The sequence below is a fragment of the Lynx rufus genome, unplaced genomic scaffold (assembly GCF_022079265.1).
Source record: "Lynx rufus isolate CCGP_SWC_20201006 ecotype Redwood Valley unplaced genomic scaffold, mLynRuf1.p SCAF_18, whole genome shotgun sequence".
Classification (NCBI taxonomy): domain Eukaryota; kingdom Metazoa; phylum Chordata; class Mammalia; order Carnivora; family Felidae; genus Lynx; species Lynx rufus.
The window spans coordinates 27,175,742-27,196,828 of NW_025814832.1; the positions used below are offsets into that span (position 1 = coordinate 27,175,742).

At 45.4% G+C, this 21,087-nt stretch overlaps 2 protein-coding genes across 5 annotated transcripts; both read right to left on the bottom strand.

Moving 5' to 3' along the window:
- Nucleotides 1-3,428: 3,428 nt before the first annotated feature.
- Nucleotides 3,429-13,620, bottom strand: LOC124513061 (keratin-associated protein 4-2-like). Of its 3 annotated transcripts, none has more exons than XM_047080778.1 (2): nt 13,613-13,620; nt 3,429-3,909 (listed from the first exon to the last, which is right to left on the bottom strand). In XM_047080778.1, exons 1-2 carry the CDS (start codon nt 13,618-13,620, stop codon nt 3,429-3,431), a joined length of 489 nt encoding a protein of 162 aa, XP_046936734.1. The 3 variants fall into 3 exon arrangements, with proteins under 3 accessions (XP_046936734.1, XP_046936735.1, XP_046936733.1); XM_047080779.1 differs by lacking the exon at nt 13,613-13,620 and adding an exon at nt 5,851-5,858; XM_047080777.1 differs by lacking the exon at nt 13,613-13,620 and having other exon boundaries at nt 3,429-4,040.
- Nucleotides 13,621-16,549: 2,929 nt separating this feature from the next.
- Nucleotides 16,550-17,116, bottom strand: LOC124513348 (keratin-associated protein 4-2-like). 2 transcript variants are annotated; one of them, XM_047081267.1, is made up of 2 exons: nt 17,010-17,116; nt 16,550-16,949 (listed from the first exon to the last, which is right to left on the bottom strand). In XM_047081267.1, exons 1-2 carry the CDS (start codon nt 17,114-17,116, stop codon nt 16,550-16,552), a joined length of 507 nt encoding a protein of 168 aa, XP_046937223.1. The 2 variants fall into 2 exon arrangements, with proteins under 2 accessions (XP_046937223.1, XP_046937222.1); XM_047081266.1 differs by having other exon boundaries at nt 16,550-17,116.
- Nucleotides 17,117-21,087: the final 3,971 nt, after the last annotated feature.

The following is a 21,087-nucleotide window of genomic DNA, read 5'->3' on the forward strand; positions in this document are numbered from 1 at the left end:
TTGAGTTACAAAAGATTGTGACTTTCATCTTAATGCCAACTCTTTCTCTCTCACACTGGCTTTGATGAAGCCAGGTCCTACGTGAGAGATCCTTGCAGCAAAGAACTGAGCATAGTCTCCATTCAACAACCAGCAAGGAAGCGAGGGCCTCCCACCTGTGGCCCTAAAGGATCTGAATCCTGCCGCATAAATGTAGTTGGAAGTAGAGTCTTCCCCAGGCGAGACCTCAGATGAGACCCCAGTGCTAGCCAGCACCTTGAGTGCAGCCATGTGAAACCCTATGAAATGGAGAGTCTGGGTGGGCCATACCTGGATTTGGATCCGCAGAAATAGAGAAAATAAATGTCACTATAAGCTGCTAAATTTGGGGGTAATGTTACATAACAGTAGGTAACCAGTATAGATTTATCTAGGACCACGGCACACACAGGTGAGAAGGGAGGCATCGAAAGGTGCCAAGAAATAGAAATGCTAAAATGGATATAGTCACAAGGCCACAAAGCCCACGTAGCCATTCCCTAGGAGGGTCTGGGGCACTCTCTTTACCACGCTATTAGGGAATCATCAAGTACCGGTGTCAGCGGCCTCTTGGGAGAGGAGTGCCTATTGTCTAACGTTGGAGGTTGTGGTAGGGAATGCTGTGACCAAACTGTGCTCCCTAGGAAGAATGGGGATGGTCATAGCTCTGAATGACTGAGTCATGTGCAGGACTTAATTGTAGGAAGTAATGTGGGTATAATTATGTGATTGCCAACAAGGTTGGAATGACAAAGGGGACAGAATGATATGTGACCCTCAGGGATCTATCAATATGGATAATAAAGCATGATGTCCCTCATATAGGATATAGGCAGACAACTCAGATACACCTTTATAAAAGAGAGAGAGAGAGAGAGAGAGAGAGTGTGTGTGTGTGTGTGTGTGTGTGTGTGTGTGTGTGTATAGGTGTGTGCATGCAATTAAAGGAACAAGAATAAAAGAACAAAGGCTGAGACCGTGAACCAATGGAAAGTCATGATCCCTGGCAGAGTGTACAGAGTCAGGCTATTAGTAGACCTAGAAACCATTAACCTAGAAATGAAGAGGCCAGTCGTCTAGGATGAAGGGCTGCACAAGTATATATCATAGAATTTCTTTCATCCTTACTCAAGGAATCTATGGCCATTGGTTCAGCAGAAACAGGAATACTCATGTGTTTGCAGGCTGTCGGATGAGATCTGAGCTGAACTCACTACTGGATACGTACAATCGTTCATGGTTCCTATTTAAACACCTTGATCTAATGTCAGAGTTAAAGGAGAAGGTTCCTCACTACCTTCATCTCAGTGATCCATTGGGGGGAATTTGTGCCACCTTCTACCATAATCGTAGGCTGTGAACATCTAGAGGTCTCGGCTCTAAGACAGGAAAGCTACCTGGAAGGGACATGGTAAAGTTCTGTGTGGAATTAACCTCCGGCTGCCACCTTATCCTTTTGGACTTCTAGTGCCTAGACATAGGAGCTATGGGAGCCACAAGGAATATGCTTAGCATATTACATGTTTAGGCGATCTACAGGGACATTCGTGCAGATGGACAAGTAGTTGTAGTCTGAAGAGGACACAGGAACCATGGGTTCAGAACTCTCAGGAATGGAGACCATGGTCACTATACCAGGCAAGTCAGCTAAAGGAGTGCAGAAGCTGCCCATTAACTCTCATCTTCTAGGTTTTTATAGAAACTGTGGCAAACGACCCGGAGCAAGGTTACTGAGAGAAATGCATAGATATGGGCAGAAGCAGGAGTAGGTATACGATATCCCATTCTGATTCTCTTTGCCATACATGCCGCCATCCACAAGGTAGTGCGAGTGTGGGCTACGCGTGGTTCACACTGACCACGCACTATCTGCAGGTAACTGTCTCAGGCTCTAGGGTGGGGGACACCTGGAGTTCTTGCTCTCCATCCTTTCCACTCACCAAAGGATGTGGACAGGTAGCGATAGGTGACGTAGGAGCACAAAGGCCCAACCGCTTTTTCCACTAAGATGAGCAAGTCCGTGGCCCAGTACACACCCTTCATCTGTGGGTCAGAATACGGGGGTGGAGTTGAACTGAAAGCACCCTTTGTCTTAGCTTCTTTTACTACCCTGTGCTGACTCCGCTTTGCACTGGGTCTCCTGAGAGCACCTCCTTCCTTATGCAGTACTGATGCAGGAATACCCGCTGTAGGCTCTGGTGTTTTGAATGCAACGTGAGAATCGCAGTTTGGTGCGGTCCGCCTCAAGCATAGCCTCCTTGAGAGAGACACTTCCTAACATGGTGAGCTGTTTTATTCGTGGGAGTGTCTCCTGTCCCTCGGGATACATGATCTTTCAGGAATTGGACACAGGAAGTCTAAAACCAAGTGTGCACAAGCTGTGAGAAGCAACAGCATCCTATGAAAAGATTCAGTGGTTCAGCGGAGAATAAGGTCGAGAGCCCACGGTGTCACCCAGTGACCGTTCATATCATAGGGACATGTTTGAAGGCACTGTTCCTGAGACTTGGAACACTGGTGTCAGGTCGACCTCAGGGTCGGAGCTCAAAACAGAGGCTTGAGAGCAAGTAGATTGTCTGGGAGGTGGTGCCAAGTAGTGCTCTAGGGATACTGTGAAGTGATCCAGGGAAGGGTGGAAACCAATCCAGGTTGATTTCAAGAGCAGGTGAGTCCTGTGGGCATCGGGGGTTCGTTCAGTGCTACCGAGGCCCTCTGGTCTCACACGCCCACTCCAGGGGCAAGAGGCTAGAGCACTTATCCACCAACTACTGGCCACCTTTCGAACGCTTCTCCCAGGCACTTGCCTTCCCTGCTCTGTCCTGTGATATACGTTTCTTCACGTAGACCGAGCCCTCCGCAGAGTTCCAGGTGCTTGCTGCAAGCCACCATCCTACTCTGTTAGCGTGGGAAGCGCCGAGGTGATAGAGGTGAAAATCCTGAAATCGCCTGCTATGATCTGCTCGTTGTGCAGAGAATAGTAGAAGACCTGACAGCTAAGGGTGACCGTTGAAGAAGGAAAAAGAATGAGACACGATTTCTTATATTTATGCCTGGAAAATCAAGATTTATTTGACATACAGAAACGTCTCCATATGAGAAAATCTGGCAGTAGCTGATACATCAATCAGAATGGCATGTTAACATATATCAGATAATACAATCTTTGTAGTGATTTGGGGTGGAGTTAGTAACAAGGAGGTGAGGAGGGAGTGGGCGGTAGGGAGGTATATTCCAAGGCCAACCAGTTGAAAAATCACTGGGAACTGAGGTTTTACAGTTGGCCTCACATGATTCAGCTCCCAGTTGGACGACATGAAGGAGATTGGCTGATGAAAAGAGCAGGGTGCAGGTCAGGGCACTCAGCAGCAGCAAGAGCCACTAGAGCAGGTTGGTGGGTGGTGGCAGGGGGTCTAGCAACAGCTGGGGCGGCAGCAGCTGGACACACAGCAGGTGGGGCGGCAGCAGGTGGTCCGGCAGCAGGTGGTCTGGCAGCAGGTGGGGCGGCAGCAAGGCTGGCAGCAGCTGGAGCCACAGCAATTCGAGCCACAGCCGCTGGAGCCCCCACAGCAGGGGCGGCAGCAGCTGGACACACAGCAGGTGGGGCGGCAGCAGCTGGAACCACAGCAGCTGGAACCACAGCAGGTGGGGCGGCAGCAGGTGGTCCTGCAGCAGGTGGTCTGGCAGCAGGTGGGGCGGCAGCAAGGCTGGCAGCAGCTGGAGCCACAGCAGCTGGAACCCCCGCAGCAGGGGCGGCAGCAGCTAGAGATGCAGCAGCTGGGGCGGCAGCAGCTGGAACCACAGCAGCTGGAACCACAGCAGCTGGGGCGGCAGCAAGTGGTCCTGCAGCAGGTGGTCTGGCAGCAGGTGGGGCGGCAGCAAGGCTGGCAGCAGCTGGAGCCACAGCAGCTGGGGCGACAGCAGGTGGTCCTGCAGCAGGTGGTCTGGCAGCAGCTGGGGCGGCAACAAGTCTCCTGGCCACAGCCCTGGTCAGAGCAGACGGAGCCACAACAGGAGTTGACCATGGTGTCAGAGGGTGGAGGTTCTGGGATGGTTTCCAGGAGAGTGAGGGGCTTGAGTCTGACGTCTCCTCGTGCCATGGCCTCTTATATACTGCCCGTCCATGGTGAGTTGTCAACACATCTTCCTTGTGTTTGTTTACCTAATATTAACTAATTATCAGATTACACAATAATGTTTGTGCATGTAATGGTTTAAACTTGTGGGAAACAAAATTTCTTTTCTCGATGTGATGAATTCTCCCTGGTCTGTGTTTCCTCCTGATTCACACCCACTGGCATCTTCCTGACCACTTTCTCCTCATCTTCCTCCACCGTGGGCTGTCACGTGATAGGTGGCATTTGCAATTACATTTCGTACTCTCCCTCCTGTATCCCCTAGCAGGTGGGATAAGGGCAGTCCTATTTTTGGTGGTGCATTTCTTCCAATGGTCAGTGGCATGAGTAATGATCTGCGTGTGACAAGAAGAAAAGGCCCTCTTTTGTGGGGCAGTTTTGAGCAAAGGGGACAGCTGTATATTTATATGACGTTGCTGATTTCTAGCCACTGGACTGGATTTTGTTGGATGTTTCTACCTTGGATCACGTCCTCTACCCTACAACCGTGGCAGACAATTATCTGTATGGTTCCCATCACTGCCATGCTTCATAGTTCGTGAAGTGTTAACCTTGGTGTCATGTATGTTTGTTTTTATTTCTCCAGATGCTCTTATCTTGTGGAAGACATTGCTTTATTTTTGTTTCTTATTCTTTTCTTAATATGAAATTTGTTGTCAAATTGGTTTCCATCCAACACCCAGTGCTCATCCCAACAGGTGCCCCCCTCAATACCCATCACGAACCCACCCCTCCCTCCCACACCTCCCCCCCCCCATCAACCCTCAGTTTGTTCTCAGTTTTTAAGAGTCTCTTATCTTTTGGCTCCCTCCCTCTCTAACCTTTTTTTTTTTTTCCCTTCCCCTCCCCCATGGTCTTCTGGTAAGTTTCTCAGGATCCACATAAGAGTGAAAACATACGGTATCTGTCTTTGTATGACTTATTTCACTTAGCATAACACTCTTTTCACTTAGCCTAATACTCTCCAGTTCCATCCATGTTGCCACAAAAAGGCATATTTCGTTCTTTCTCATTGCCACGTAGTATTCCATTGTGTATACAAACCATAATTTCTTTATCCTTTCATCAGTTGGTGGACATTTAAAGGCTCTTTCCATAATTTGGCTATTGTTGAAAGTGCTGCTATCAGCACTGTCAACAATAGCCAAATTATGGAAAGAGCCTAAATGTCCATCAACTGATGAATGGATAAAGAAATTGTGGTTTATATACACAATGGAATACTACGTGGCAATGAGAAAAAATGAAATATGGCCTTTTGTAGCAACGTGGATGGAACTGGAGAGTGTGATGCTAAGTGAAATAAGCCATACAGAGAAAGACAGATGCCATATGGTTTCACTCTTATGTGGATCCTGAGAAACTTAACAGGAACCCATGGGGGAGGGGAAGGAAAAAAAAAAAAAAAAGGACGTTAGAGTGGGAGAGATCCAAAGCATAAGAGACTGTTAAAAACTGAGAACAAACTGAGGGTTGATGGGGGGTGGGAGGGAGGGGCGGGTGGGTAATGGGTATTGAGGAGGGCACCTGTTGGGATGAGCACTGGGTGTTGTATGGAAACCAATTTGTCAATAAACTTCATATATATATTAAAAAAAAAAAAAAAAAAAAGAAATGCTGCTATCAACATTGGGGTACAAGTGCCCCTGTGCATCAGCACTCCTGTATCCCTTGGGTAAATTCCTAGCAGTGCTATTGCTGGGTCATAGGGTAGATCTATTTTTAATTTTCTGAGGAACCTCCACACTGTTTTCCAGAGAGGCTGCACCAGTTTGCGTTCCCACCAAGAGTGCAAGAGGGTTCCCGTTTCCCCACATCCTCGCCAGCATCTATAGTTTCCCGATTTGTTCCTTTTTGCCACTCTGACTGGCGTGAGGTAGTATCTCAGTGCGGTTTTGATTGTGTTTCCCTCATGAGGAGCGACGTTGAGCATCTTTTCATGTGTCTGTTGGCCATCTGGGTGTCTTCTTTAGAGAAGTGTCTATTCATGTTTTCTGCCCATTTCTTCACTGGATTATTTCCTTTTCGGGTGTGGAGTTTGGTGAGCTCTTTATAGATTTTGGATACTAGCCCTTTGTCCGATATGTCATTTGCAAATATCTTTTCCCATTCCGTTGGTTGCCTTTTAGTTTTGTTGATTGTTTCCTTTGCAGTGCAGAAGCTTTTTATCTTCATGAGGTCCCAATAGTTCATTTTTGCTTTTAATTCCCTTGCCTTTGGGGATGTGTCAAGTAAGAAATTTCTGCGGCTGAGGTCAGAGAGGTGTTCTCCTGCTTTCTCCTCTAGGGGTTTGATGGTGTCCTGTCTCACATTCTGGTCCTTCATCCATTTTGAGTTTATTTTTGTGAATGGTGTAAGAAAGTGGTCTAGTTTCATCCTTCTGCATGTTGCTGTCAAGTTCTCCCGGCACCATTTGTTAAAGAGACTGTCTTTTTTCCGTTGGATATTCTTTCCTGCTTTGTCAAAGATTAGTTGGCCATACTTTTGTGGGTCTAATTCTGGGGTTTCTATTCTATTCCACTGGTCTGTGTGTCTGTTTTTGTGCCAATACCGTGCTGTCTTGATGATTATAGCTTTGTAGTAGAGGCTAAAGTCTGGGATTGTGATGCCTCCCGCTTTGGTCTTCTTCTTCAAAATTACTTTGGCTATTCGGGGTCTTTTGTGGTTGCATACACATTTGAGGATTGCTTGTTCTAGCTTCGAGAAGAATGCTGGTGCAATTTTGATTGGGATTCCATTGAATGTGTACATAGCTTTGGGTAGTATTGACATTTTAACAATATTTATTCTTTCAATCCAAGAGCAAGGAATGTTTTTCCATTTCTTGATATCTTCTTCAATTTCCTTCGTAAGCTTTCTATAGTTTTCAGCATACAGATCTTTTACATGTTTGTTTAGGTTTATTCCTAGGTATTTTATGCTTCTTGGTGCAATTGTGAATGGGATGAGTTTCTTTATTTGTCTTTCTGTTGCTTCATTATTAGTGTATAAGAATGCAACTGATTTCTGTACATTGAGTTTGTATCCTGCGACTTTGCTGAATTCATGTATCAGTCCTAGCAGACTTTTGGTGGAGTCTTTCGGGTTTTCCATGTATAATATCGTGTCATCTGCAAGAAGTGAAGGCTTGACTTCCTCTTTGCCAATTTTGATGTTTGATGTTTCCTTTTGTTGTCTGATTGCTGATGCTAGCACTTCCAACACTATGTTAAACAAGAGTGGTGAGAGTGGACATCCCTGTCGTGTTCCTGATCACAGGGGGAAAGCTCTCAGTGTTTCCCCATTGAGGATGATATTAGCTGTGGGCTTTTCATAGATGGCTTTTATGATGTTTAAGTATGCTCCTTCTATCCCGACTTTCTCGACGGTTTTTAATTAAGAAAGGATGCTGAATTTTGTCAAATACTTTTTCTGCATCGATGGACAGGGTCATATGGTTCTTATCTTTTCTTTTATTAATGTGATGTGTCACATTGATTGATTTGCAAATGTTAAATCAGCCCTGCAGCCCAGGAATGAATCCCACTTGATCATGGTGAATAATTCTTTTCATATGCTGTTGAATTCGATTTGCTAGTATCTTATTGACAATTTTTGCATCCATATTCATCAGGGATATTGGCCTGTAGTTTTCTTTTTTTTTTTTTTTTTTTTGCTGGATCTCTGTCTGGTTTAGGAATCAAAGTAATGCTGGAAGTTTTCCTTCCCTTTCTATGTTTTGGACTAGGTTGAGAAGGACAGGTATTATCTCTGCTTTGAATGTCTGGTAGAATTCCCCTGGGTAGGCATCTGGTCCTGGACTCTTGTTTGTTGGGAGATTTTTGATAGCTGATTCAATTTCTTTGCTGGTTATGGGTCTGTTCAAGTTTTCTATTTCTTCCTGTTTGAGTTTGGGAAGTGTGTGGGTGCTTAGGAATTTGTCCATTTCCTCCAGGTTGTCCAGTGTGTTGGCAGGACATAGTATTTTTCATAGTATTCCCTGATGATTGCTTGTATTTCTGAGGATTGGTTGTAATAATTCCATTTTCATTCACGATTTTGTCTATTTGGATTATCTCCCTTTTCTTTTTGAGAAGCCTGGCTAGAGGTTTATCAATTTTGTTTATTTTTTCAAAAAACCAACTCTTGGTTACATTGATCTGCTGTACAGTCTTTTTAGATTCTATATTGTTTATTTCTGCTGTGATCTTTATTATTTCTCTTCTTCTGCTGGGTTTGGGGTGTCTTTGCTGTTCTGCTTCTGTTTCCTTTAGGTGTGCTGTTAGATTTTGTATTTGGGATTTTTCTCGTTTCTTGAGATAGGCCTGGATTGCGATGTATTTTCGTCTCAGGACTGCCTTCGCTGTATCCCAAAGCGTTTGGATTGTTGTATTTTCATTTTCGTTTGTTTCCGTATAGTTTTTAATTTCTTCTCTGATTGCCTGGTTGACCCATTCATTCTTTAGTAAGGTGTTCTTTAACCCCCGTGCTTTTGGAGGTCTTCCAGACTTTTTCCTGTGGTTGATTTCAAGCTTCATAGCATTGTGGTCTGAAAGTGTGCACGGTATGATCTCAATTCTTTTATACTTATGAAGGGCTGTTTTGTGAGCCAGCATGTGATCTATCTTGGAGAATGTCCCATGTGCATTCGAGAAGAAAGTATATTCTGTTGCTTTGGGATGCAGAGTTCTAAATATATCTCTTAAGTCCATCTGATCCAGTGTATCATTCAGGGCCCTTGTTTCTTTATTGGTCCTGTGTCTAGATGATCTCTCCGTTCCTGTAAGTGGAGTGTTAAAGTCCCCTGCAATGACCACATTCTTATCAATAAAGTTGCTTATGTTTGTGATTAATTGTTTTATATATTTGGGGGCTCCCATATTCAGTGCATAGACATTTATAATTGTTAGCTCTTCCTGATGGATAGACCCTGAAATTATTACATAATGCCCTTCTTCGTCTCTTGTTACGGCCTTTAATTTAAAGTCTAGTTTGTCTGATGTAAGTATGGCTACTCCAGCTTTCTTTTGACTTCCAGTAGCATGATAGATAGTTCTCCATCCCCTCACTTTCAATCTGAAGATCTCCTCAGGTCTAAAATGAGTCTCTTGTAGACAGCAAATAGATGGGTCTTGTTTAGTTTAGTTTTGTTTTGTTTTGTTTTGTTGTTTTTATCCATTCTGATACCCTATGTCTTTTGGTTGGAGCATTTAGTCCATTGACATTTAGTGTTATTATAGAAAGATATGGGTTTAGGGTCATCGTGATGTCTGTAGGTTTCATGCTTGTAGTGACATCTCTGGTACTTTGTGGTCCTTGAACATTTCACTCACAGAATCCCCCTTAGGATCTCTTGTAGGGCTGGTTTAGTGGTGATGAATTCCTTCCGTTTTTGTTTGTTTGGGAAGACGTTTACTTCTCCTTCTATTCTGAATGACAGACTTGCCGGATAAAGGATTCTCGGCTGCAGATTTTTTTGTGTTCCTCACATTGAAGATTTCCTGCCATTCCTTTCTGGCCTGCCAAGTTTCAGTAGATAGGTCTGTCACTAGTCTTACCGGTCTCCCTTTATATGTTAGAGCGTGTTTATCCCTAGCTGCTTTCAGAATTTTCTCTTTCTCCTTGTATTTTGCCAGTTTCACTATGATATGTCGTGCAGAAGATCGATTCAAGTTACGTCTGAAGTGAGTTCTCTGTGCCTCTCGGATTTCAGTGCCTTTTTCCTTCCCCAGATCAGGGATGTTCTCAGCTATGATTTCTTCAAGTACACCTTCAGCCCCTTTCTCTCTGTCTTCCTCTTCTGGAATTCCTAGTATACGGATATTGTTGCGTTTTATTGCATCACTTAGTTCTCTAATTCTCCCCTCACACTCCTGGATTTTTTTATCTCTTTTTCTCAGCTTCCTCTTTTTCCATAATTTTATCTTCTAATTCACCTGTTCTCTCCTCTGCCTATTCAATCCGGGCTGTGGTCGCCTCCCTTTTATTTTGCACCTCATTTATAGCATTTTTTTTTTAGCTCCTCCTGACTATTTCTTCGTCCCTTGATCTCTGTAGCAATAGATTCTCTGCTGTCCTCTACACTTTTTTCAAGCCCAACGATGAATTTTAGGACTGTTATTCTAAATTCTTGTTCCGTTATGTTGCTTAAATCGTTTTTGATCAATTCGTTAGCTGTCGCTACTTCCTGGAGTTTCTTTTGAGGAGAATTCTTCCGTTTCGTCATTTTGGATAGTCCCTGGGGTGGTGCGGAACTGCAGGGCACTTCCCCTGTGCTGTCTGGAGTAACTTGTGTTGGTGGGCGGGGCCGCAGCCAGACCAGATGTGTGTCCCCAGCCCACCGCTGGGGCCACAGTCAGACTGGTGTGTACCTTATCTTCCCCTCGCCCAGGGGCAGGACTCACAGTGGAGTGGAGTGGCCCCTGTGTGGGCTACTTGCACACTGCCAGGCTTGTGGTGCTGCTTTCATGGGATCTGGCGTATTAACCGGGGTGGATCCGCAAGGTGCACGGGGGTGGGAGGGGCGGGCTCAGCTCGCTTTGCCGTCGGTGGTCCCCTGAGGGAGGGGCCCTGCAGCACCAGGGAGGGAGGCCGACCCGTCCGAGGGATGGATCCACACAAGCACAGCGTTGGGTGTTTGTGCAGTGCAAGCAAGTTCGGTGAACTGGTTCCCTTTGGGGTTTTGGCTGGGGGATGGGAGAGGGAGATGGCGCTGGCCAGCGCCTTTGTTCCCCGCCGAGCTGAGCTCTTGTCTTCCAGGGCTCAACACCTCTCCCTCCCGGTGTCCTCTCGCCCTAACTCTCTCCGAGCAGAGCTGTTGACTTATGACATGCCGGATGTTAAGTCCCGCTGGCTGTCAGAACTCACACAGTCCGGCCCCTCCGCTTTTGCAAGCCAGACTCGGGGGCTCTGCCTTGCCGGGCGGGCTTCCCCTCCACCGCCCCGGCTACCTCCCGCCAGTCCTTGTAGCCCGCACCGCCTCTCCGCCCTTCCTACCCTCTTCCGTGGGCCTCTTGTCTATGCTTGGCTCCAGAGAGTCCATTCTGCTAGTCTTCTGGTGGTTTACTGGGTTATTTAGGCAGGTGTGGGTGGAATCTAAGTGATCGGCAGGACGAGGTGAGCCCAGCGTACTCCTACGCCTCCATCTTCTCCCTGTTTCTTATCTTATTCTTAATAAAATTATTCTGCATCAATTCTGGAAAAAAAAAAAAAAAACCCAAGTTTGAATACTCAGCAAGTTCCTCTCCTGAGGATTTACCTTTCGCTGGCAAATCTACAGCAAACAGTTTTTGGATCTATTTCAAATGTGAATGGATTGTAGTCAGTTCGGGTTCTTTTAGTTACTATTTCTGCTTATTCTCCATTTTGTGATAGTCCAACATAGCACACAGCAAATCTTTTGAAAGACTTATTACATATGGTTGAGACACATCCGGGAAGACCACACTTAGAGACCTACTACTTTGTTCTGTTCATTTTAGCATTGGGGAAGTGCCTCTCTCAAATTACTGCCAGGTTTTAAAGCCTATATGTTGAGTGGATTTGTTGAGATACACACATTGACAGTTACTGGCATTACAGGTGTGATGTGGAGTCTCCTACCCAGGTATTTACAGTTAACTGAAAAGATTACACACACACACACACACACACACACACACACACACACACAACTGTAATAAAGTATGAAACGGTTACATCAAAGGTGGGAATAGTAGTGTAATTTAAGTAAAGAGTTGTGTTTTAGGCAAATTAGCCAAGATGACAGTTTAGTAAAGACATAGATTTTATTCATAAATAATTGTAGTCACCATTTCTAACTTACTTTTACGATTTACTATAAATTTTAGGTGAAATGTACACACATTGGAATGCACAAATCCTGACTGTATTCATCCAGTGCGATACGTTTTCAAAAACTGATGCACATCCATGTAATCCCCACGTTTATCAAGAAGAAGAACATGCCCTTAGACCAAAAAGTCCCCACTTGTCATTTAGTAAACTCCCTGGTACCAGAGGCAATTGCCGTCTCAATACATTTCTCACCGTCACATTGTTTTGATCTAGAACTCCAAACAAATGATAATATATAGTATAATTTCTGTTGTGTCCTCCACTTAGCTTGGCACATGCTAATGTTGATGCAGGTATCACTAGATCAGACCTGTCCTAACAAAGTACCAAGGTTTATGATAGCTATTACCAATTACTTTCATGGTAGGGTAACCAACTTTCATTTAAGCTCATCATTTTTAATAACATAAACAGAGTAAGAAATTGAGTTCCTCCTGGTTTTCAAAAAAATTTCATATTGTGGAAAACATACATATACTAAACCGTGTAAAACATATAAATACAAGTCATTATGGAGCAAATCGTCTCTATGCACAACACTTGAGTCGAGAAATAGAACACTGCTCTCAAGATGGCTCTTCCTATGTCTTTTCTTGGTCATAATTCTCCTTCCATCTTATAGATGGCTACTATGCTGATTTCTCAAGTAACCATTTCATCTATTTTCTTTATAGTTTTATTACCTAGGTATAACCCCGAAACAATAGAGTTTAGTTTTAAATGTTTTCACATTTTATATAAGGAAATCTTACTATGTATGTGTTTGGATTCCTTCACTCAATTATGTAATGGTTCTAGTAGGAAGCCTCCAAGGTGGCCCAATAATTTCAGCCTCTTGGTGTTCAGAGTCTCATGTAATTTCCTCCCCTTGAGTAACTTGCTTCTATCCACAGGATATGACAACATCGAGTGACTGAGTTACAAATGATTGTGATTTTCATGTTAATGCCAACTCTTTCTCCCTCTCTCGCTGGCTTTGATAAAGCCAGGCGCTATGTGGGAGAGATCCTTGCAGCAAAGAACTGAGCGCAGTCTCATTCGACGACCAGCAAGGAAGTGAGGTCCTCCCTCCTGTGGACTGTGAAGAATTGAATCCTGCCAATGACCACATAAGTGAACGTGGAAGTGGATTCTTCCCCAGACCATACCTAGATGAGACCTTAGTGCCAGCCAGCACTTTGAGTGCAGACTTGTGAAACCCTATGAAATGGAGAGCCTGGGTGGGCCGTACCTGGATTTTGGATCCACAGAAACAGAGAAAATAAATTTGAGTGTCACTCTGAGCTACTAAATTTTTAGGTAATGTTACATAACAGTAGGTAACCGGTACAGATTTATCTAGGGCCACGGCCCACACAGTTGAGAAGGGAGGGATCAGAAGGTGCAGAGAGAAATAGAAATGCTGAAATGGATATAGTCATAAGGTCACAAAGCCCACGTAGCCATTCCCTAGGAGGGTCTGGGGCACTCTCTTTACCACGCTATTAGGGACTCATCAAGTACCAGTGTCAGCAGCCTCTTGGGAGAGGAGTGCCTATTGTCTAACGTTGGAGGTTGTGGTAGGGAATGCTGTGACCAAACTGTGCTCCCTAGGAAGAATGGGGATGGTCATAGCTCTGAATGACTGAGTCATGTGCAGGACTTAATTGTAGGAAGTAATGTGGGTATAATTATGTGATTGCCAACAAGGTTGGAATGACAAAGGGGGCAGAATGATATGTGACCCTCAGGGATCTATCAATATGGATAATAGAGCATGGTTTCCCTCATAATAGGAAATAGGCAGCCAACTCAGTTTCACCCTCATATACGCAAAAGCCTACAAGCACGTGTGTGCGCGTGCGCGCACGCACACACACACACACACACACACACACACACACACGCACATACAAACACACACAGACATATACACCTACCCCTGGTTCTGCCCGTGTCTGTGCATTTCTGTCATTAACCTTGCTCCAGGTGGTTTGTCACAGTTTCTATAAAAACCTACAAGTAGAGAGTTAATGGTCGGCTTCTCTGCTCCTTAGCTGACTTGCCTGGCACAGTGACCAAGGTCTTCATTCCTTATATTCCTTATTCCTTGTATAGGTGTGTGTGTGTGTGTGTGTGTGTGTGTGTGTGTGTGGCATTAAAAGAACATAAGAATAAAGAACAAAGGCTGAGGTCATTGATCCAATGGAAAGTCATGTTCCCTGACACAGTTGGCAGAGTCAGGCTATTAGCAGACCTAGAAACCATTAACCTACAAATGGAGAGGCCAGTCCTCTAGGTTGAAGGGCTGCACGAGTCCATATCTTAGAAATTCTTTCATCCTTCTTCCAGAAGTCTATGGCCATTGGTTCAGCGGAAGCTGGAATACTCATGGGTTTGCAGGCTGTTGGACATGGGATCTCAGTTGAACTCACTGCTGGATACCCACAATCCTTTATGTCCCCTATTTAAATACCTTGATCTAGATGTGAGAGTTAAAGGAGAACTTTCCCCATTACCTTCATCTGAATGATCCACTAGGGGGAATTTGTGCCTCCTTCTACCATAATTGTAGGCTGTGTGCCTCTAGAGGTCTCAGCTCTAAGACAGGAAAGCTCATTGGAAGGCACGTGGGTAGTTCTGATTGGAAGTAAAATTCTGGCTGCCACCTTACCCCTTTGGGTTTCTAGTGCCAGGAAGGCAGCAGTCAACGTTAGGAGCTACAGGGGCCACAGGGAATATTTTTAGCATTCAGGTGATCTGCAGGGACATTTGTGGCATTCCTATTCCCGGCATTCACTGCAGATGGGCAAGTAGTGTAGCCTGAAGAGGACATAGGACCCATGGGTTCAGAACTCTCAGGGATGGGGACCTTGGTCACAACACCAGGCAAGGAAGCTAAAGGCAGAGAGGAACTGCCCACTAACCCTCATGCTGTAGGTTTTTACAGAAACTGTGACAAACCACATGGAGCAAGGTTAATGAGAGAAATCCACAGACATGAGCAGAACCAGGGGTAGGTATACAATATCCCATTCTGATGCTCTTTGCCGTACGTGCCCTCATCCACAAGATAGTGTGAGTATGGACTATGAGTGGCTCACACTGATCACACACTGTAGGTAAGGGTCTCAGTCTCTGGGGTGGGGGACGCCAGGAGTTCTTCCTCTCCATCCGTTCCACCCATCAGAGGATGTCAAAACGTAGTGACAGTGATGTAGGAGTACAATGGCCTAACCCCTTCGCCCCTGTGACGAGCAAGTCCGTGGCCCAGTACACACCCCTCATGTGTGGGTCAGAATACGAGGGCGGAGTTGAACTGAAAGCACCCTTTGTCTTAGCTTCTTTTACTACCCTGTGCTGACTCCGCTTTGCACTGGGTCTCCTGAGAGCACCTCCTTCCTTATGCAGTACTGATGCAGGAATACCCGCTGTAGGCTCTGGTGTTTTGAATGCAACGTGAGAATCGCAGTTTGGTGCGGTCCACCTCAAGCATAGCCTCCTTGAGAGAGACACTTCCTAACATGGTGAGCTGTTTTATTCGTGGGAGTGTCTCCTGTCCCTCGGGATACATGATCTTTCAGGAATTGGACACAGGAAGTCTAAAACCAAGTGTGCACAAGCTGTGAGAAGCAACAGCATCCTATGAAAAGATTCAGTGGTTCAGCGGAGAATAAGGTCGAGAGCCCACGGTGTCACCCAGTGACCGTTCATATCATAGGGACATGTTTGAAGGCACTGTTCCTGAGACTTGGAACACTGGTGTCAGGTCGACCTCAGGGTCGGAGCTCAAAACAGAGGCTTGAGAGCAAGTAGATTGTCTGGGAGGTGGTGCCAAGTAGTGCTCTAGGGATACTGTGAAGTGATCCAGGGAAGGGTGGAAACCAATCCAGGTTGATTTCAAGAGCAGGTGAGTCCTGTGGGCATCGGGGGTTCGTTCAGTGCTACTGAGGCCCTCTGGTCTCACATGTCCCACTAGAGGGGATAGAGGCTAGAGCACTTATCCACCAACTACTGGCCACTGTTTGAACGCTTCTCCCAGGCACGTGCCTTCCCTATTGTGTCCTTTGCGATCTGCTCCTTCATGTAGACCGAGCCCTCTGCAGAGAGTTCCAGGTGCTTGCTGTAAGTCACCATCCTACACTGTTTGCGTGGGAAGGACTGAGGTGATAGAAGTGAAAATCCTGAAATCGCCTGCTATGATCTCCTCGTTGTGCAGAGAATAGAAGACCTGGCAGCTAAGGGTGACCATTCACGAAGGAAAAAAGAATGAGACACGATTGTTTATATTTAATGCCTGGAAAGTTAAGATTTATTTGCTATATAGAAGCATCTCCATAGAGAACATCTGACAGTAACAGATACATCAGTTAGGATGATATGTTATCGTATATCAGGGAAAATACAACCTTTGTACTGAATTGGGATGGACATCATAAGAAAGAGTTGGGAGGGAATTGGGCGGTGGGGTGGTACATTCCAAGGCCAACCGGTTGAAAAATCATTGGGAACTGAGGTTTTACATGATTCAGCTCCCAGTTGGACGACATGAAGGAGATTGGCTGATGAAAACAGCAGGGGGTCTAGCAACAGCTGGGGCGGCAGCAGCTGGACACACAGCAGGTGGGGCGGCAGCAGGTGGTCCGGCAGCAGGTGGTCTGGCAGCAGGTGGGGCGGCAGCAAGGCTGGCAGCAGCTGGAGCCACAGCAATTCGAGCCACAGCAGCTGGAACCCCCACAGCAGGGGCGGCAGCAGCTGGACACACAGCAGGTGGGGCGGCAGCAGGTGGTCCGGCAGCAGGTGGTCTGGCAGCAGGTGGGGCGGCAGCAAGGCTGGCAGCAGCTGGAGCCACAGCAGCTGGAACCCCCACAGCAGGGGCGGCAGCAGCTGGAGCCACAGCAGGTGGGGCGGCAGCAGGTGGTTCTGCAGCAGGTGGTCTGGCAGCAGGTGGGGCGGCAGCAGCTAGAGATGCAGCAGCTGGGTCTGCAGCAGCTGGAGCCACAGCAGGAGGGGCAGCAGCAGCTGGACACACAGCAGGTGGGCCGGCAGCAGGTGGTCCTGCAGCAGGTGGTCTGGCAGCAGGCGGGGCGGCAGCAAGGCTGGCAGCAGCTGGAGCCACAGCAGCTGGAGCCACAACAGGAGTTGACCATGGTGTCAGAGGGTGGAGGTTCTGGGCTGGTTTCCAGGAGAGTGAGGGGCTGGACTTTGGAAGTCTCCTTGTGCCCTGGCCTCTTATATACTGCTCGTACCGGGTGATTTGTCAACACATCTTCCTTGTGTTTGTTTACCTAATATTTAAGTAACTGTCAGATTACAGAATAATGTGTGTCTATGTATTGGTGTAAACTGATGGGAAAGAGATTTTCTTGTTGGATGTGAGAAAGTCTTTGTGGTCTGTTTTTCCTCCTGACCTACACCCACTGGCATCCTCTGGACCACTCTCCTCTTCTTCCTGCACAGCAGGCTGTCATGTGGTAGGTGGCATTTGCAATTACATTTCTTGTTTTGCTCTCCTACACCCCTAGCAGCAAAGGGTTAAGGCAAACCTGTTTTGGTTTGTGCATTTCTTCCAATGGTCAGTGGGAGGGAACCCCATCTGCATAGTGTGGAGGTGGCATGGGACAAGAGGAAAAGGTCCCATTTTATGGGTCAGTTTTAATGAGGAAGGGAGTCAGTGTCGATGAACGCGTGATGTTGGTAACCTCTGCCACTGGAATGGGTTTTCTTGTTTCTAACTTTAATGTTTCTATCTTTGGATCACGTTCTCTACCCCAAAGCCACGGCAGACAATTAGGTGCATGGTTCCCATCACTGCCATGATTTGTAGTTCATTGAGTGTTATCATTGCCGTCATGTATCTTTGCATTACATTTCTCTGGAAGGTCTTTAGATTGTGGAAGACACAGCCTTTACAAATTCTTATCTCATTCTTAATTAAGAATATTCTTCAATAGAGAAAAAAAAAGTTGAATAATCAGAATGCACTCTCCTCAGATCTTATCTCCATAGCTGGGAATTCTAGAGTGCACGTTTGTTTGGATCCATTTAAATTGTGAATGGATTTTAGTGCAGTCAAGTTACATAGTTGGTCTTTATGCTTATTCCCCATTTACTAATAGTCCAACTTGAGGATGCAGCAAGTATCTGAAGGGCTCATAAGATATGGTGCGACAAATCTCAGAAGTTCTGAATATGGCGCTAGGGGTGTGGGCTGAAATTTGGCATTTCTGACAAGTACCCAGATGATGCTGAAGGCCCCAGGATGACACTTAGAGGCCTGTTCCTTTGTCCTGGTCCTTTAAGCTCTGAGGAGGTGCCTCTGTGTAGTTCCTGCGTGCTTTTAAAGCCGACTTGTTGAATGGCTAACCCGAGATACACACATTGCCAGTTGTTGATGTTCTATGTACCGCTTAGGGTCTCCTCCCCGGAAATCCACAAGCTACTGAGAAGCCCCACCATGAACACACTTACAGATAACTGCAATGTAGTATTGAAAGAACCGTCAAAGGAGTTCGCAGGAGTATGATTTAACTAGAAGAATTGTGTTTGAGGCAAATCAGCCAAGAAGACAGTTTGGTAAAACCATAGAGTTACTCATAAATAAATTACTTAGTCACTGTTTCTTGTTTACATTTTGTGATTTATTTCACAACGTAGAAGGAATTTACACACAGTTGAACCTATTTATCCTAAGTGTACTCATCCATAGTGATGAGTTACGATACACAGAAGCAGGTCCATGTAATCCCCCCATCTCTCAGTAGAACATTTCCATTATGGCAGAAAGTCCCCACTTGTCCCTTACTAAAGTCTGAACTACCATAGAGGCAATCACTGTTTTCATGTATTTTTCACTGTAGAATAGTTTTGATCTAGACCTTTGAATAGATGATATGTAGTATATATCTCTAGCATATATACTGTTTCTAGAGAATATGTTATTTCTCCTCTGTTTGGCACCATTAACATGCCTATGCCTATGTGAATCACTAACATTGGTGCATATATTAGTGGTTCATTTTGTGCTATACGAGAGAAGTATCAAGACTTATCCTAACTGTTTCCAATGTATGTCATGGTAGGGTAACCAGGCATTCCTTAAGCCCATCTTTCATTTTTAATCTTAAATAGAGATGCATTTCGGTTCACCCTCAAATTTAAAAAAAGTCTTTCATATTATTTAAAATGCACATATGCAGTGTGTGCAGCATGGTCTTGGCTTTGGGAGTTGATTCCCTTGGTTTGTCACTTGCATGCAGCACTTGGTGCTTGTCCCATTGGGTGCCTCCTCTGTGCCCATCACCCATTTTCCCCACCCCACTGACCCTCGGTTTGTTCTCTGTATTTAGGACTCTCTTGGGCTTTGCCTCCCTCTCTAGAGACAGAGGCTGTTAAGGGCACAGAACTAACTAAGGATCCCTGGAGGGGCTTGAGTGGGGGGATGGGCTAAGTGGGTGATGGCATTGGGGAGGGCACTTGTTCGGATGGGCACTGGGTGTTGTATGTAAGTCAGGAATCACTAACTTCTATTGCTGAAACCATTACTACCCTGTATGTTCACTAACTTGGATGCAAGAAAAGAAAGAAAAGAAAACAAAAGGAAAGAAAGAAAGAAAGAAAGAAAGAAAGAAAGAAAGAAAGAAAGAAACAGAGGGAGGGAGAAGAAAGGGCGGAAGGAAGGAAGGAAGGAAGGAAGGAGGAAATCTGAGACTCGGCAATGAGTGGGTGGCCCTTCGCTGTTTCCATTGCAGATCCTAGATCTATAGAAACTATACAATTCATCTACAGAGGGAAAAGAAACAAAAAACCAGTATGATCTCTGATGTCAAAATATAGGTCTACATGTCACTACTCTGTAGACAACCAGGCTTGATTTCCATTTCTGGCTGCACTCTGAAAGCTGGGTTCCTGGCCATGTAAGAGGAAGTGCTTAAGGAGGCCAAGACATGGCCAAGTAAGTACTGGTAATTCATCTCCGCATGGCAAACAGAATAAACCCATTATAAAAGGCATTATTTTAGCTTAAGAGCAATATATTCCCATGTGTTTAAGTAAGAGTAGGTGGTATTTTTACTTTACATTTTGGCAGATTTGTTGTGAAAAAATTCAGGCCATACCACATCATCTGAAGAGCAGAGAATACGTCCAATAGTTGGACAAGGATCTGTCCCTTGGTACTGAGCTAGAGTTAGAAGGAAAGCATGGACATTGAAGAGCCCATCAAGAAATAGAAAATTTGGGGGCGCCTGGGTGGCGCAGTCGGTTAAGCGTCCGACTTGAGCCAGGTCACGATCTCGCGGTCCGTGAATTCGAGCCCCGCGTCAGGCTCTGGGCTGATGGCTCAGAGCCTGGAGCCTGCTTCCGATTCTGTGTCTCCCTCTCTCTCTGACCCTCCCCCGTTCATGCTCTGTCTCTCTCTGTCTCAAAAATAAATAAAAACGTTAAAAAAAAAAAGAAAGAGAAAATTTGAACAGACCCATAACCAGTAAAGAAATCGAATTAGTAGTCAAAAATGCCCCAAAACACAAGAGTCCAGAGCCAGATGGCTTTCCAGGGGACTTCTACCAAACATTTAAGGAAGAGTTCATACCTATTCTCTTGAAGCTGTTCCAAAAAATAGAAATGGAAGGAAAACTTTCATACCCTTTCTATGAAGCCAGCATTACCTTGATTCCAAAACCAACCCCATTAAAAAGGGGAACTATAGACCAATTTCCCTGATGAACATGGATGCAAAAATCCTCAAGATATTAGCCAACTGGATCCAACAATACTTAAAAAAAATTATTCACCTCGCCCAAGTGGGATTTATACCTGGGATGCAGGGCTGGTTCAATATCTGCAAAAAAATTAACGTGATTCATCACATCAATGGAAGAAAGTTCAAGAACCGTATGATCCTCTCAATAGATGCAGAGAAAGCATTTGACAAGATACAGCATCCTTTCTTGATAAAAACCCTCAAGATAGTAGGGGCAGAAGGATCATACCTCGAGGTCATAAAAGCTATATATGAACAACCCAACACTCATACCATCCTCAATGGGGAAAAACTGAGAGCTTTCCCCCTACAGTCAGGAACACGACAGGGATGTCCACTCTCACCAGTGTTATTCAACAT